General features: G+C 39.2%; 1 protein-coding gene across 1 annotated transcript in view; it reads right to left on the bottom strand.

Moving 5' to 3' along the window:
• LOC127557559 (zinc finger protein 91-like) overlaps positions 1-17,726 on the bottom strand; it is a 38,183-nt gene extending 20,457 nt beyond the window's left edge. The window contains exons 1-2 of the mRNA XM_051990871.1: positions 17,641-17,726; positions 345-1,998 (exon numbers count right to left, since the gene is read on the bottom strand). Of these exons, the coding sequence (XP_051846831.1) occupies positions 345-1,998; positions 17,641-17,671 (1,685 nt within the window). The 5' untranslated portion in view covers positions 17,672-17,726. The remainder of the gene's footprint in view (positions 1-344; positions 1,999-17,640) is intronic.
• Between the last annotated feature and the right edge of the window lie 208 nt (positions 17,727-17,934).

The following is a 17,934-nucleotide window of genomic DNA, read 5'->3' as shown; positions in this document are numbered from 1 at the left end:
ATCAGTTTTCATAGGAAAAACTGAAACTTTTCATATAATCATATCAGAGAAAAATGATTAAATGTCTTATGATGATCACTTATTGTTTTAAAACATGAAATGTTATGGAAAAAATCAAATAATTTTTAATTCCACGAATTCCCAAATATTCATTCAGATCTCTCATTCTGAAATCCCCAAAATTAATATATGTTAGAAATTTGGTAACTATACTCTGTAGTATGAATCCTCTGCTGTGGAATAAGATTTTACCTCTAAAGGAATGTTTCCCCACGTTTATTCCTTTCTGAAGGAATGTTTCCAAATAACAGAGTTATAGAATTACTTTATTGAATTTCTAAGACTTCTGTCCAGTATGAATCCGCTGGTGTCTAACCAGGGATGAGTTTGTAAGGAAAGGTTTACCACATTCATTACATTTATAAGGTGTGTCTCCAGTGTGAATCCTCCGGTGCTTATCAAGGTCTGAGCTCTGAATAAACGCTTTCCCACAATCGTTACATTTATAAGGCTTCTCTCTAATATGTGTCCTCTGATGTAGAATCATGTGAGACTTTCGAATGAAGGCTTTCCCGCATTCGTTACATTTATAAGGCTTTTCTCCAATATGAATCATCTGATGTCGAATAAGATTTGAACTCTGAATGAAAGTTTTCCCACACTCATCACATTTGTAAGGTTTCTCTCCAGTGTGATTCTTCTGATGTCGAATAAGTCTTGACTTGCGAGTAAAGGCTTTCCCACATTCATTACATTTGTAAAGCTTCTCTCCAGAATGAATCATCTGGTGTCGAATAAGATTTGAGCTCTGATTGAAGGTTTTCCCACATTCATTACATTTATAAGGCTTCTCTCCAGTGTGAATTTTCTGATGTCGATTAAGTCTTGAGATGCAAGTGAAGGCTCTCTCACATTCGTTACATTTAAAAAGTTTCTCTCCACTAGGGATCTTCTTATGTTCCGTCAAGTTTGAGCACTGACCAAAGGCTTTCCCAAATTCACTACATTTATAAGGCGTCTCTCCAATATGAATCATCTGATGCATAATGCGGGCTGAGCCCTGACTGAAGGCTTTCCCACATTTATTCCACTTGTAATGCTTTTCTCGAGTATGGACCATCTTATGCCTAACAAGCTTTGAACTCTGAATGAAGGCTTTCCCACATTCATTACATGTATAAGGCTTCTCTCCAGTATGAATCACCTGATGTCTGATAAGATTTGAGCTCTGGATGAAGGTTTTCCCGCACTCATTACATTTATATGGCTTCTCCCCGGTATGAATCTTTTGATGTCGAATAAGTCTTGACTTGCGAGTGAATACTTTCCCACATTCATTACATTTATAAGGCTTCTCTCCAGTATGAATCTTCTGATGTCGAGTAAGATTTGAGCTCTGAATGAATGCTTTTCCACACTCATCGCATACGTAAGGTTTCTCTTCAATATGAATCTTCTGATGTCGGAGAAGTCTTGAATTTCGAGTGAATGCTTTCCCACATTTATTACATTTAAAAAGCTTTTCTCCAGTATGAACCATCTGGTGTCGAATAAGATTTGAACTCTGAATGAAGGTCTTCTCACATTCGTTACATTTATAAGGCTTCTCTCCAGTATGAATCTTCTGATGTCGATTTAGTCTTGAGATGCAAGTGAAGGCTCCCTCACATTCATTACATTTAAAAGGTTTTTCTCCACTAGGGATCTTCTTATGTTCTGTAAGGTTTGAGTGTTGACTGAAGGCTTTACCACATTCGTTATATATACAACAGTTGTCTCCAGTATGGATCTGTTGCTGTTTAGTCATTTTTCTTATGTTATTTCCCAGTTTTATCTGCTGTCTTTTTTTCTGACTCTCACTTTTCCCAATTTCCCTAAAAGTAGAATAGCAAAGATCAGACCACATGAGTCTTTCTACTTTTACCCCATGGGATGATTCTTCTCCTGTAATGTTTTCTTTTGGAGTTGCCTTTGTGGTCTCACTCCTCAACTCCATATCTGGAAAAAAAATTAATATAAAACGTGAATGTCCCTATTTCTCTGGGCTCGGCGAAAGAAAAGTGAGGGATGAATTGATGCATACAGCTGTAGATGTTGCTGACAGAAAGGAAGTATATGATGTTGAACAATCTCACATCTGTCCTGTTGTCTGTGGAGAGAATGGTCAGAAACACGGAGAAGTAGTGGAGAAACAATTAAAGATTTGAGATGGAGATTCCCTCTGCATAAACTGAGCATAGAGGGTGGATAGATCACTGAAAAATACTGGCATGTGGCATATTCAGATCAGTGGATTAGAAGAAGATAACTACCTTGGTCATTGATTCAGAAGAGGTAAGAAAATAAAGCACAAAAGATGAGAAAAAGAGGAACTATCCAAAAGAAGAGTAAGGAGCAGGGAAAACCATCTGGTATCAGCACCCAGATCTTCATCACCTCAAGACCAAGAGCCTAATTATCACTCAGAGAAGGAAGCATTGCAAAAAGAAAGTTACTTCTGATGTTGAATCAGAAGATTGGTGTTCAAATCTCAGATCTATTATTTACTCCTTTGGGCAAATCACTTTGACTAAATTATTTGCTCTTTCTTGACTTAAGTTTTCACATAAGCAAAATGACATTATATTAGACCAGAATCTCTTAATATGCTTCTTTGTAGTTTTGATCTATTGATCCTAATTCATCCTTATAAATATATGGGACAATGTTATGGATCTTTAAGGTTTTATCTTTTTTTTTCATTATTTGATCATAACAACTCTGTGATGAAAGTATTATGGACATTTTATATCTATTTTATACATAAGAAACTGGGTGAGATTTGCAGAGTTGTGTCTTTCCCAGGTAAAAAAGTAAATCAATACTTATGAGGTACTTTCTGTGTACAAAACAATTCCCCTGTACTAATCCTGGGATAAGTAGATTTTTATTATTCTCCTTCATATATCTATCTATCTATCTATCTATCTATCTACACATACACATATATATGTATATATATACCTACACACATAGATATATGTATGTTTATGTATGCATATCTAAAATATTATATCATCTGAAATTAAATAATATTTGATTAATTCTAAATGAATGTTTCCCCACATTCATTACATTTATAAGGCTTCTTTCCAAAATGAATCTTCTGATGTTGAATAAATGTGTGTGTATACATATAAAACAGAGATAGCTGCTGTAACCTACAGCGGTTTTCACCAATAAGTTTATGGATCTGTGGGTAAAAGAGATTAAAAATATTAAGATAGAACACCAAAATATATGAAATAGAATATTTCCCATGAATCATTCTGTCTCATTGAGCTTCTGTTGGCATTTGCTCTTCATGAAGAGACATCCCCATGGCTTGGAGGACAAAATATGGAGAACCACTCTAAAGCAGCAAGTAGCACAGCAATGTTTCTAATTTCAAGTTGCCTACTAAAGTACCAATGGGGAGAATATAGGAAGAAAAGAGATGGTCCCAGGTAGAACCCTATGGAATAATCTGGGTTAGGTGTAGCAGCATCAATTAAAATTGTATAAATATAAAGGAGAAGTGATGAGACAAGTATGAAGAGAACCACATTCATTTCTTGGGGCCCAATGAAATTATATCTGTGAAGAGACCATGATGATGGCAAATGTTGCTAAGATATAAAAAAGAATGAGGACTGAGGAAAGACTATTAGATTTAGCAGTTAAAAGATTCTGGTAACATTGAAAAGTTACTAATAAGTGAAATTTGAGTTTTACTTAAGTCATATTAGTGGAAGACAAATTTCATGGACTTCAGAAGAATGAAAGGATAGAGAGTGGAGGCTCCAAATATAAAGGTATATTAAAAGAAGTTAGCTGATTAGGGAAGAACTAAAGATCCCCGGCTCTCTGTTCCTATTCCAATCAAATGAGAAGATTGCAGCCAACTGGTCCTGATTTGGGGCTTTGGAGTGAGAATTAACCTACCAGATCCCTAGTTTTCCTTTGACATGAAAATCTATGCATCCAATAGTCTCTCTTCCCCCATTCTCTCAGTCTTGCTCATGTCTCTCAGCTTCTCGGCTTTCAAGAACTCCCTTCAGGAAACCCTCCTTCATCATCTTCTGACTACACTCTGAGTCTCTGAAGTACAAAAGATAAAAACTGGAAGAGTTGGTAATTTGGATACCATCTTGGATACCAAACTGGACACCCACAAGAAAGCCCCTCTATAGGCTAAAAGACTTATGACCATACAGCTGCTTGAAGATGTCCACCCAATAAGGAGGAACTTAAGACTGCCAAAGGTAACACATTCTGCTTTTTGCCAGGTTTCCTGCTTTTCAAATTATCTCAAATTTCAAGCCTCGGTTGTTCTCTAATTTTCTTTCACCCATTGTTCCTAGTTATGCTGACTGGGGAAAGACAGACCAAGTCTAATCTTTCTTCCATGACCCTTCAACAGCCATGATGCTTCCCCAGATTTCTTTTCTCCATCTAAACATTTTGAATTCCTCCAACTAAAATCCTCCTCTATATGGGACTGCAGACTATTCAATGCTGTATTCTGGACTCCATCTAGCTTGTAAATATCTTTCCTGAACCATAGCTCCTTGAACTAAACACGATAGTCCAGATAAGGTCTGCTACAGCAAAGTGAGGAGGGAAAGGGAAAGGAATATGCATTTATTAAGTACATAACAGGTAATAATAACAATAACAAACATTTGTGTAGTGTTTATTGTGTGCAAGTATACAGTGCTAAACTCTTTGCAAATATGATTTCATTTGATTCAAAGAGATTATAATCTCTATAATAAATATTGATATGGTGCCTACTATATGCAGGCAGTCAAGCAAGAGACTTTAATGAAGTTTTTCACTCTATGCCCATCTCTGTGTTAGACATCCCCACCTTGATCATTATCCCCTGCATGGAGACCCTAGCCTGCTGGTTGCTGATCCCTGACTCAGTTTTCTCCCCATTTCAGTCCATCTTTTACTCAGCTGTCAAAGTGATCTCCCTAAAACACTAGCCCAGCCACATCACCCCCACTAGTGAATAGTCTCCAATGGCTTCCTATGAGCTCCAGGATCAAATGTCAATTCTGTTTAGCTTTTTTAAAAGTTCTTCAGAGCCCAGCACCTTCATACCTTTCCAGTCTTCTTACACTATATTTTCAGAAACTTAAAGAGTCCTTGCCATTCTTTGCAACAAAACTGGCTGTTTCAACACCTGGACTTAAAATATGCTTCCTATGTGTCTTTGCCACCTGATTTCCCTGGCTTCCCAGGATCTAAGATGAAAATCCTGCTTTCCTGGAGCCTCATTAATATTTTTTGAGCCTCATTAATATTAATGCCTTCTCTGAGATTCTCTCCATTTCTCTCCAAAGATTATCTAATTTATCCATGGCAACTAGGTGGAACAGTGCACATGGCACCATTCCTGGAATCAGAATTTTTCAGTTCAAGTGCAACCTCAGAAAATTATTAACTATGTGGCTCTGAGCAAAATTCTTAATCTCTGCTTGCCTCAGTTTCCCAAGCTGTATGTAAAGAAGGAATAATAGCACTTACCTCCCAAGGTTATTCCAAAGATAAAACAAGATGATATTTATGTAAATAAAACACCCAACAACCCTTAGTCCAGTGCCCAGCACATAATAGGCACAATGTAAAAGTTTGTTCCTTTCCCTTTCTTTTCCCTTTCTCTGTAGATATCTTATTTGTTCAAGTCATTGGTAGACTAATAGTTCCTTGGGAGTAGGGACTGTTTTGGCTTTTCTTTATATTCCTAGCACAGTGCCTGGCACATAACAAGCACAAGTGCCTACTATTATTAATGATTTTTTATTGGACTAAATTCTTGAGGAATTTCTCGAGATTCTATGAGGAAAATAATGTGTAAATTTTATTATTTTTCAATGGTGTCTGACTCTTCACAGCCCCTTTTGGGATTTCCTTGACAAAGATGCCAAAGTGATTTGCCATTTCCTTCTCCAAGTCATTTTACAGATAAAGAAACTGAGGCAAATGGGTTAAGTGATTGCCCAAAGTCATACAGCTAAGTGTCTGAAGTCAGATTTGAACTCAAGAAGCTATCTTCCTGATTTCAAGCCCAGCTCTCTATGTACTATAGCACCACCTAACTGCTCCAATATGTAAATAGCTATGTATATTAAAAGATATATACAGAATAATGAGAAAGTGATCTCAGAGGGAAGAACTAGCAGCATATACAGGTATATACCAGGAAAAGCTCTAGTAAAAAGTGGGATTTGAACTGCCCTGAAGGCAGCCAAGGAAACTAAGAGGAGGAGGTGAGCAGGCAGAGAAACTGAGGCACAAAAGGTATAAGTGCAATTGTACCAGAGGGGGCATGGAGGAACATGTAGAAGCATATCTAAAACTTCACTTACAGTAAAATTTTAACTATTAAGAAATATTTTTCTCTAAAGCCCTTGGAAAAGTCCTCTTAGAAAGCTAGTCAAGATAAAGGAGTAGGGGGGAGGGGTGAATGAATCTCAGGTGGCAACCAAGTTTAAGTCTTATAATTCACACCATTGTTGCCCTAATGAAACCTAAGACCCAACTTTTTTCACTAAGAAAGGATTAAGAATTAATGAAAGCCTCCTATTTTCTCAGATTGGCTAAGATGACAGGAAAAGATAATGTTAAGTGTTGGAGGGGATGTGGGAAAACTGGGACACTAATACATTGTTAGTGGAATTGTAAAATGATTCAACCATTCTGGAGAACAATTTGGAACTATGCCCAGAGGGCTAGAAAACTGTGCTTACCCTTTGATCCAGCAGTGCCATTACTAGGTTTGTAAACCAAGGAAATCATAAAGGAGGGAAAAGGACCCGCACATGCTAAATGTTTGTAGCAGCTGTTTGTAGTAGCAAAGAATTGGAAAATGAGTAGATGTCCATCAGTTGGGGAATGGCTGAACAAGTTGTGGTATATGAAGGTAATGGAATATTATTATTGTATAAAAAATGATGAACAAGCTGATTTTAGAAAGGTCTAGACAACAACAAGACAGATGGACGTGGCTCTCTCTAACAATGAGAGGATTCAAACCAGTTCCACTTGTTCAGTGATGAAGGGAGGCATCTATATCTGGAGAGAGGACCTTGGGAGTCAAGTGGACCATAACATAGCATTCTCACTCTTTCTGTTGTTTGCTTGCATTTTGTTTTCTTTCTCATTTTTTCCTTCTTGATCTGATTTTTCTTGTGCAGCAAAATAACTAAATAAATATGTATACATATATTGTGTTTAACATATTTAACATGTATGGGACTACCTGCCATCTAGGGGAGGGGGTGGGAGGAAGGAGGGGAAAATTTGGAACAGAAGGTTTTACAAGGCTCACTATTGAAAAATTACCCATGCATATGCTTTGTAAATAAAAAGCTTTAAGAACTGATGCTGAGCAAAACAAGCAGAATCAGGAATACATTGTGTACAGTAAGAACAAGAATGTGCGATGGTCAACTATGGTTCTTCTCAGTAGTTCGGTGATCCAAGGCAATCCCAAGAAACTTTGGATGGAAAATGCCATCTGCATCCAGAAAGAGAACTATGGAGATTGAATGTAAATCAACACATGTTTACTTCTCTTTTTTAATTCTCTCCTGTGTTTTTCCCCTGTTGTTTTGATTTTTCTCTCTCAACTTGATTCATAAAGAAATGTGTATTTTTAAAAGTTCTTATACAACCAGGAAAAAAATTTTAATAGGATGAAAACAACAAAAAGAATTAATGAAAGGAAAAGATCTCTTTAATTTTGGGGTAGGGTATCTAAGCAACTTGGTTAACTGTTCTTGAATATTAACCCAGATTCTATTTTGAGACATCTTTTTCTTTTTCAAGATTTCTACAAATGTTAACTGAAATCTTGAGACAGAGTTCCATCCAATGTCTGGAGGTTATCGCTGTTTGGCAAACCTTCCCTTCAAGCCAGAAATGGCTTGGATAGAAAGTCATGAAAAATAAAGGAACAGGGAAATGAGTACTTATCAAGTCCCTACTATGTGCCAGGCACTGAATTAAATGCCTTTTGCAAATATTTCATTCAATCCTCACAACCACCCTGTAAATGCCATTATTATCTCTATTTTGTTTTATTTTTGGTGAGGCAATTGGGGTTAAGTAACTTGCACAGGGTCACACAACTCAGAAGTGTCTGAGGATGTATTTGAACTTAGGTCTTTCTGACTTTAGGATTAGTGCTCTATCCACTGTACCATCTAGCTGCCCTTATAAACCCTATTTTATAGTTGAGAAAATGATAGAATTTAAGTGACTGGACCAGAGTCACATAGTGGAATTCAGATCTTCATTCCTGGTCCAGTGCTCTGTCCACTGTGCTACCTAGCTAGTCCTAAACCTAAAATAGAGTACAGTATTTTTTTTTTATTTCTTCAATAGGAAGAACTATAAAAAGAATAAAAAAATAGGAAGGAGCAAGCTTACAAAGTGTGCTAACAAGATGACTTTATATTTGATCCAGGAAGCTAGGAGTCATTGGAATTAGTCCCAATGGGGTTGGGAATGGGGAGTGATAGAGTCAGATTTGTGATTTTGGAAGATTAATTTGACATCTGAGGAAAAGATGGACTGGAGTGGAAAGAGTCAGGAAGATCAAGTAGAAGCAGAGTGGGTTTGAGGTCATGGACAGCTGTACGGAGTTGGGCTTTATAAGGGAAGAGGAATGTATGAAGTCAAACATAACAAGATTTGAAGACATTAGAAAAATAAAGTTGGGAGTAAGTAGCCCAGAATAAAACCAAGATAACAAAATAGTTGTTTAGGAGGGTGGCAGTGCTCTGGATAGTAATAGGGAAGTTGGGAAGAGAAGCAAATGTGGGGGCTGAAAGTTCTGAGTTCCATTTTATATACCTTAAGTTTGAGATGCTTACAAAACACCTAATAAAGACATGCACTAGGCAGTGAATGATGGGAATTTGAAAGTCAGGAAGGAGCTCAGATATATAAATGTAGAGGGTCACAGATATAGGAAGAACTCTGGGTGAATATAAGACCCTCCAGTAAAGCAAGGGAACCTGCTGATGTGTCTGATTTGACTCCCCATCCCCCCAGGAGCATCTTGGCCTTCCCGAGAAGTCAACTGTGTGACAACCTGTGTTGTAATTAAAGCAGAGTGATACTAAGTAGCAAGGAAACATCTGCACACAATAGCAAGTTGTTTATATGGTCTTCTTGGACAGTATATAGTTAGTGCATGTGAAGTGTAGAAATCTGGCAACTCTCACACAGAGATGATAATTGAACCCACAGGAGTTGATGAAATCCCTAATTAAAACAGTATTGATTGAAAATGTCCAGGACAGAGCTTTGGGGAATATTCACAGCAAATGAGCACAACTTCAATGTTATGGTGCTAAGAAGGAGCGGTCAGACAAATAGCAAGAGAACCCTAATAGGTGCCCAAGAATACAAAAATGGTAATCAAGAGTGCCAAATGTTTAATACTAAAAGAAGCAAGATTATAAGAGGCCATTTGACCATTAATGGATAGATAAATTGGGTGCAAGGACTAGGAGCCAGATTTACAGAGAATTCTTAAGAGGAGAGGAGAAGGGGAGCATTAAGTATAGAAGGATAGTTTGAGGAGTTTAACAGAGAAGGGGAGAAGATGAGGGTGAGCTGGATAGTAAAAACAAGTGAGAGTTTTTAAAGATAGAAAAAGACCAGAGCTTGTCTACAAAAGTCAAGGAAGGAGCCAATAGACAGAGGAAAATTGAAGATTACCGAGAGAGAACATAAATAGTGAGGGCGATATGATAGATGGATAGGAAGGGAAGTGATCCAGGATGATGTATACATATGTCAGGATTAGTCCTTCACAGAGGAAAAGTGACTTGTCCTTTAGAGACTAAGATTAAGGAAAAGGAAATTGGGGATGTTTTCAAAAGAATGTGACATTATTAAGTGAGAAACTTTGGGGGAATGACCTCAGTTTTTTTTGGGGGGTGAAATCCTCAACTGAGAGTGTGAGATATAGAGTCACATAGTGGAGGGCATTGGGGAGAGAAGAGATTTTGGTACAGATGAACAAAGCTGGAGCAAGATTACAAAATTGCTGACATACAAATTTATGTGACACAACATCAACCAGGCCCTCACTGTGACAAGGAGATGCTTTTATATCTCCCTAATTTATTCATTTCATGACATTTAGGAGGTACAGTGGATGGAATACTGGGCCTGAGTCAGGAAACCATGAGTTCAAACAAATCTGGCCTCAGATATTTACTAGCTGTGTGGCCCTCGGCAAGTCACTTAAGCCTGTTTGCCTCAGTTTTCTTATCTGTTAGATGAGCCAGAGAAAGAAATTACCAATCACAACAGTACCTTTGTCAAGAAAAACCCAAGGAATGGGGTTACAATGAGTTGGACATGACTGAAACAATTGAACAACAACAAAAATTGATTCATTATCCCATTCCTCGCACAACCCCTCTTCCAAATGTTTTCATCCTTTTTCAAATCTCCTATGACTCCCCTTCCCACTCACCTTCTCAGCTGAGAATCTTGCCTCATATTTTATTCAAAAAATTCTACCCATTGTCATCTCATCAACCAGATGCCTCCTCCTTCACTCTATTCTCACATGAAGAAATAGTCTTGGGTAAAGTAGGTAGTGTGGTGGATAGACCACCAGCCCTAAAGTCAGGAAGACCTGAGTTCAAATCTGGCTCCAGATACATAACACGTCTTAGCTGTGTGACCTTGGACAAGTCGCTTAACCCCAATTGCCTCAGCCAAAAAAAAATAGTCCTCTTTACCAAGGCTAACCCTTCTTTTCCAAGCCAAATGATCCCATTCCATCCTATGCTCTCCAACAGATTTTCTCCATTATCTTCCCAATTCTCACTAATCTTCAACCTCCTCCTATCCAGTGGTTGCTTCCCTACAACCTACAAATATTACAAATATGGCCATGTCTCCATCCATCCCCTCTAGCTATCATCCTTTATCTCTCCTCCTTTTTTGTGACTAAACTTTTTGAGAAGGCGAGCTACAATCTGTGACTTCCTTTTCTCTCCTTGCGTGTCTTTTTAAAATTCTTTCCAGACTGGCCTTATCATTCTTGGAAAATACTCTCGCTAAAATTATTAATGATCCCCTAATTGTCAAATCTAATGCCCTTTCTTCAGTCTTAGTCCTTTTTGACCTCTCTGCAGACTTTGATACTGTCAATCAATCTCTCCTCAGTTTTCAGGATATCACTTTCTCTTGGTTCTCCTCCCACTTATGTAACCAGGCCTTATTTCTCCTGCAAATCACACTGTAGGTGTCTCTCAGGGTTTTGTCCCTGGTGCTCATCTTCTCTCCCTCTATATTATTCAGTCATTGATCCCATCAGATCTCATGGACTGATTTATCATCTCTATGCTGATGATTCTGATGTCTACTACCATTCTCCTCTGTCAGTTTTACATTTTTATCTGCCTATTACTATCTTAAGCTACATGTCCCTTGGATATCTTGAACTTTCTCCTACTCCATCATCGCTCCAAACCCTCTCTCTCTCCTCTCTTCCTCATATTCCTGTTACTGCTGAAGATACCACCATCCTACATGGCATCCCTGACCCCTTACTCTTTCTCCCCTCCCTATCCAATCTGTCTCTCAATTCTACCCTCATAATGACTCTGGAATAAGCCCCCTTATTGCTTCTGACACTGCCACCAACCAACCTGCTGGAGGATGGAGGATGGTAATCCAACCTGTCCCAAATAGAACTCATTCTCTTTCTCCCATTAGCTCCTGTTCTTCGATAGAGGGTACCACCTTTCTCCCCATTGCTCAGGATCACCACTTAAGAGTCATCCTGGACTCCTCACTCTCACTCTGCTATCCATCTCAAAGTTAATATGGTACAAGGCCTTTGATTTTTTTCTTTGCAAATACCTCTCAGATGTCCCTTCTCTCCTTTGACGTTCCCCTGGTATAGACCCTCTCACCTACATACTACTGCAGTAGCCACTGGTGGATCTGCCTGCCTCAAGTCTCTCCCCACTCCACTCAGCGGTCAAACTAATCAAAATGAAGATCTGACCATGATAGCTCCCTCTTCAATAAATTTTAGTGGCACTTACCACCTCTAAGATGAAATATAAAATCATCTCTTTGGAATTCAAAGCCCTTTAGAACCTGGCCACCTTCTACCTTCCCAGTCTCCTTATATATCATTTCCGTCCATATCATCTGCTACCCCAAGACACTGACCTCCTTTATTTCAAACAAAACACTCCATCTCTGGACTTCAGGCATTTCTCTGCTGTTCTTGATGGTGTTCTCTCCTCAGCTTCAATTGTTGGCTTCCCAGGCTTCCTTCAAGACCCAGCTAAAATCCTTCCTTCTACAAGAAAAATTTCCCAAACCCCCTTAATTCTAGTATGATGTTAAGTTATTTTTCAGTTATTTTTAATTCTTTATGACCTCTTTTGGGGTTTTCTTGGCAAAGCCACTGGAGTGATTTGTCATTTCCTTTTCCAGTTCATTTTGCAGATGAGGAAACTAAGGTAAACAGAGTTAAGTGACTTGCTCAGGATCACATAGCTGAGTCATTTAGACTGAATTTGAACTCAGGAAGATTCGTCTTCCAGATTCCAAGCCTAGCATTTCCCCTACTTTGGCACCACCTAGCTGTCTTTTAATGCTGATGCCTTTCTTCTGTTGATTATCTCCAATATCCTGCTTCTGTGTTGTTTGCACAGAGTTGTTTTCATGCTGTCTCTTTCATTAGACTACAAGGCAGGGATTATTTTTTGCCTTTCTTCAGATCCCCAGCACTTAATAAAATGCCTGGGATACAGGAGGTGCTTAATTAATGCTTATCAAGGCAGGACACCATCTTAGAAATATCTTCTAATCTCCCTAGTCGTGTGGACTGAGTTAGATCTTTCTCTTAAAAGGTATTGAAGCTATCCTAGGAACTTGACTGAATCAGGACTATTATTACTGGTTGTACAAAAAGGCTTCAGAGTCTTCCCAAGGCTAGACCAGTTCAGATAACACAGGAACAGAGAAGCTGCCCTCAATAGAATTGGTAAAGAGCCCTCCCTGAATATCCTTATTGAACACCTTTCCCCTGTTATGGCTAAGCAGAATTTTTTGTGAACATCCCACCATGACTGACAAATGTTTGATCCCCTCCAGGAGTGGAGAGTGTTCCCTTCTGTACCTGAGCACAGAGGAACAAGCATCTCAACTACAAGTTCCATCAATGTGGAACCGTTTGAAATGGAGAAAACTTCCATTTTAGCACAACAGTCCCTCTCGGACTTCCAGTGGTGGGAGACAGGGACCGTGTGGAGCTTGGGCCCCGTCCTGGAAGAAATGGCTCTTTTCAGATCCAAGGCAAAACACAAGGATAGCCTGACATCTCCTTTGCTGGATGGCTAGATTTTAGGTAACCCAGCAAAGGGATGACCAGAAAGAGGACTGCTTGGGAAATGAACCTAGCTAAGTGATTTACTCAGAATCCTAAAATGATATTTGTGAAAGGTGGGGCTTAATTTCTGAGTTAGCTTTTTATCTATTCTGTTATGAAATCGTTCCAATAAATGAATGAGTGAAATGAATGAATCTATTATAAAGTGTTGTTTGTCATGATTGAGTGATTTCAGTCACCTCTAACTCTTTGGGTTTTTCTTGGCAAAAATACTCAAGGGATTTGCCATTTCCTTCTCTATTAGGCATATGCTGTGTCCCAAAGACTATGCTAAAAGCTAGGGATACAAATACAAAAGCAAAGATGGTCCTTGACCCCAAAAAGCTTACATTCTAAATGGGAAGCCAACACACAAGGAGGAATGATGGCCAAGGAGGAGCACTTTGGTCCAGAAATTTAGAGGGATGGCAACATGGATAGAGAAATTGATTTGATCCTTGTTCTAGAATTGGAGAAGAGAGGGTCAGAAGTCAAGGGGATGAGGAGGTTATGCAGGAGATGACCAGAAAGTTGAGTGAAGTAGAACATAGTTTTCTTCCTAAAAATATTCCCTTTTAATGCCCAAAGCTACTCCATGTACTATGTTTCCATCTTGTTGTTTTTGAATAAGGAAGACCCCGAACTTTAATCAAGCAATGATTCAGTTCTGGGATTTATCCCATTTATCCTATCATGCCCCCTTCCCAAAATGGACTTAACCAAGTTTTCTGAAATTGAAACTTCCAATGAACCTCTTCAGTCTTAACGTCTTTACCAGAACCCCCTGTTTTTGCACCATGAATTTTCCTGATATGTTTATGTAACACATAGATTACCCAACCTTTCCCCTCTCTAGGAAGGGTCCTATTTTAAAGCATATAAACTGCAACCTTTTTTTTAAGAGACTGAAAGGACTCAGCTGCAAAAGCTAGCATCTTTTAAGGTCTCATTTTCATCTCTCATTCATACCCCAAAAATCTTAGCTGCTGAAGGTGGAGGATTACAGTCAAAAAAATTTCTCCTCTCTGTCTGACCCAATGAGGAGATTTCTTTGATTTAGTGAGACTAATTATAATTAGGTGATAACTCCCTTATCTATCTTTTGTAAAGAAAGAGAGACATTTTTTCTCTAACATATATACTATTCTTTTGGTATGACCCACTTATAAAAATGTCAACTTTTTATTATGAAGTATGAATATTATCATTATGAATATTTGACTTATGAATGCGACTCTAAAAACACACACACACACATATATATATATATACCCCCCCACATATAAATATTTACATAGAAGGTAGGGCTCAGTGTGGATTGCCGTCTATTTTGCAGTCTGCCCCAGCTAACTGGAATAAACATCTACTCTCTTCACTCTTAGTTTCCTGCTTACTTCTATTATCTGACCGGAACCTCAAGAATGCAACAATCCTATTTGATTGTCCCCCCAAATTTGACTATGCTATCTACTATTATGCCATCCTCTATTAAGTCTCTGTCACAGTCATGTCCTTGAATCTCCTTCATTGCATTAGAGTTCTTGTTATTCCTGTGTCTTGTTCAAACTTTGGATACTTGTAGATACATTTGAGAAGATAGGTTCGATTTCTGCAGCTAGGTGGTGCTATAATGGAATACCTGGCCTACAGTGAGAAAGACCTGAGTTCAAATTCAGCATCTGACACTTATTGTCTGTGTGACTTTAAGCAAGTCACTTAACCTCAGTTTTCTCATCTGTAAAATGCAAATAATAATAGAACCTATCTCACAGAATTGATGCAAGAATTAAGCAAGATAATATTTGTAGCACAGTGCCTAGCACATAGCAGGTAGTTCTTAAATGCTTGTTCCATTCCTGTTCTAACCTGTGAATTTTGGGGTATCAGCACCATTCTTTTCTTCTTTTTTGTTTCTTTCCCCTTCTATCCTCCAATTTTGTTACCATTGAATTTGGGGTATCAGCACTATTCTTCATCTTTCAGGATATACATGAGTGAGGAGAGAAGAAGCAATTATAGAGTATAGGTAGATTTTTGCAAGACATTTAGCTGAGAAGGGAAAGAGGAATCCAGGAGGAGACACTGGGAAACAAAGGGAATGATAGGATCTTGAAAGTGTTTAGAATAGAGAAGAGACTTGAATATATTTGAAGGCAACAGGAAAAGAAGGAAGATGGGGAGGGAGGGAGGAAGATAGAGGGGAAGCTAAATTGAGTGGATGGGAGGAGCAATAACTATCATTTTTTTAAAGAAGAGAAAGAAAAGTGGGGGAGCACAGAAGGGAACAGAAGGAAGTATAGATAAGGAACAACGTTCTGAAAATTATCTGTTAAATTTTTTATATACTTAAAACAAGTTAGTTAAATTTCCACATCCCATTTTAAAGTGAAAGTTCTTAAGGAAAGGATCTTCCCTCTGAAAGCAGAAGTGGCCTCCATGCCCAAAACCAGGGGTTTTCTTTGAAGGAGAACTATGGGCATGACAAGGATCTAGTAATATAGACAAGGGAAGAGCTGTGGATCCAGAGGGAGGGGAATGTGGGATGAAGAAAGGCCAGTAGAGGAGGCAGCTCAGCCTTCCCAAGGCGAAGACCTAGGAGAAATTTCAGACGCCAGTCATCAGAGCATACGGGTTGTGGTAAGTGTGCCACTGGACCCTACGCTTTTGGGAAGAATCAGTGCTCAGAAGGCCTTCCTTATGAATCCTAATCCAAGGATTAAGTACCTCAGTATACAGGGTCCTGAGCTTTATGTTTGAGCTATTACAAGAGCACACTGCTTGATCTTCCTGCCACAAATCCTTCTCCATTCCAATTTATCCTTCACTCGGCTATTAAAGTGATCTTCCTAAAGCCCAGATCTGATCATGTCATCTCCCCATCCCTCCATTTCAATAAAATCCAGTGGCTCCCTCCTGGGGAGGATCTCCTCTACGATCAAATAGAATATCCTCTGTTTGGCATTCAAACTCCTTCATAACCTTTCCCAACCAACCTCCCTTCCTTTTTCAGCTTCCAGCTCACACCACTCCTCCTATCCCCCCTCCTCCCCCCTCCTTCAATCCAGTAAGCTGGCTTCCTTTGCTGTTCTTCAGATAACACACTCCATTTCCAACTCCCGGGATTTTCACTGACCATCCCCCATTCCATCGCTCTTCCCCCTCATCTCCACCTCCTGGCTTTCTTGACATCATACAAATCCGAGATAAAATCCCACTTTCTACAGGAAGCCTTTCCTAAGCCCTCTTAATTCTAACACCTTCCCTCAGCTAATTGTTCCTATTTATCCTGCATAGAGCTCATTTGTACCTAGTTATTGCATGTTATCTCCCTCCCCCACAACTAGGTTGAGGTGAGTTTCTCTAGGATAGGGTGGTTTGTTTTTTTTTTTAATCTTTCTTTGTATCCCCACATTTAACATAGTGCCTGGCACAAAGTAAGAGCTTTAAAAAATATTAATTGTCTAGCTGTCTAGCTAGATCAGCTAAATTTGTCCTGAGAAAGTAAGTCCCTAATCCAGCCACCTGTTAGACCCAATTCAAGTAAATTCAATTGGAAAAAAAATCTTCCGAAAATAGAAAGAGAAGGAAAGGATATAAGCACTTAGAAAGTTCCTATGTGCCATTCACTGTGTTAAAATATATATATATATATACACATATGTATTTGTGGATACTCTCTATATGTGTATATCTATTTATATCTATACACATGTGGGTGTATTTATGGGTGTTCTCTATGTGTATATCTATATCTATATGTCTATATCTGTACACTTATGTTTGTGTTTATGAGTGCTCTCTATGTGTGTATATATCTATACACATGTGTGTATTTATGGGTGTTCTATATGTGTGTGCATCTATATATCTGTATTTATACATATATATGTGTGTGTTTATGGAGGTTCTCCTATGTGTGCATATATTTATGCACATGTGTTTATGGGTGCTCTACATGTGTGCATCTATATATCTGTATTTATATATGTGTGTGTGTGTGTGTGTGTGTGTTTATGGATGTTCTCCTATGGGTGTATATATTTATACAAGTGTGTGTTTATGGGTGTTCTCTAGGTGTGTATATATCTAAACGTGTGTGTGTGTGTGTGTGTGTGTAATATGTGCTCATTTTCCAATTGAGGAAACTGAGGCCGGTCCAGGACGGGGGTAATAAAAAGGGGACTCACCGTCGGTGCTGGGGCTCTCGGGACTCTCCATCAGGTCTGTGGGGCCGCCGAGCCCCGCGCGCTGTCCGGGCCGCCGCCGCCGCCGCCGCCGCCGCTGTCGCTGTCTTTCCTGCCCGGGGAGCTGCGCTCAGCCGCTTATCACTTCCCGCCCACCCCCGCCCGCCTCTCCCGGAGCCGTCCAGTTTCCTTCCCCCCAGGGGTGGTTCCCAGCAGCTCGGGCGGGAGCCCGCAGACGGCGGAGGGGTCACAGCCCCGGCAGTTTGCGAGGACGCAGGGGGATTGTGGGACCCCGCC

The sequence above is a fragment of the Antechinus flavipes genome, chromosome 3 (genome assembly GCF_016432865.1).
Source record: "Antechinus flavipes isolate AdamAnt ecotype Samford, QLD, Australia chromosome 3, AdamAnt_v2, whole genome shotgun sequence".
NCBI classification, from domain to species: domain Eukaryota; kingdom Metazoa; phylum Chordata; class Mammalia; order Dasyuromorphia; family Dasyuridae; genus Antechinus; species Antechinus flavipes.
This window is presented reverse-complemented; position numbering and strand designations above follow the sequence as displayed.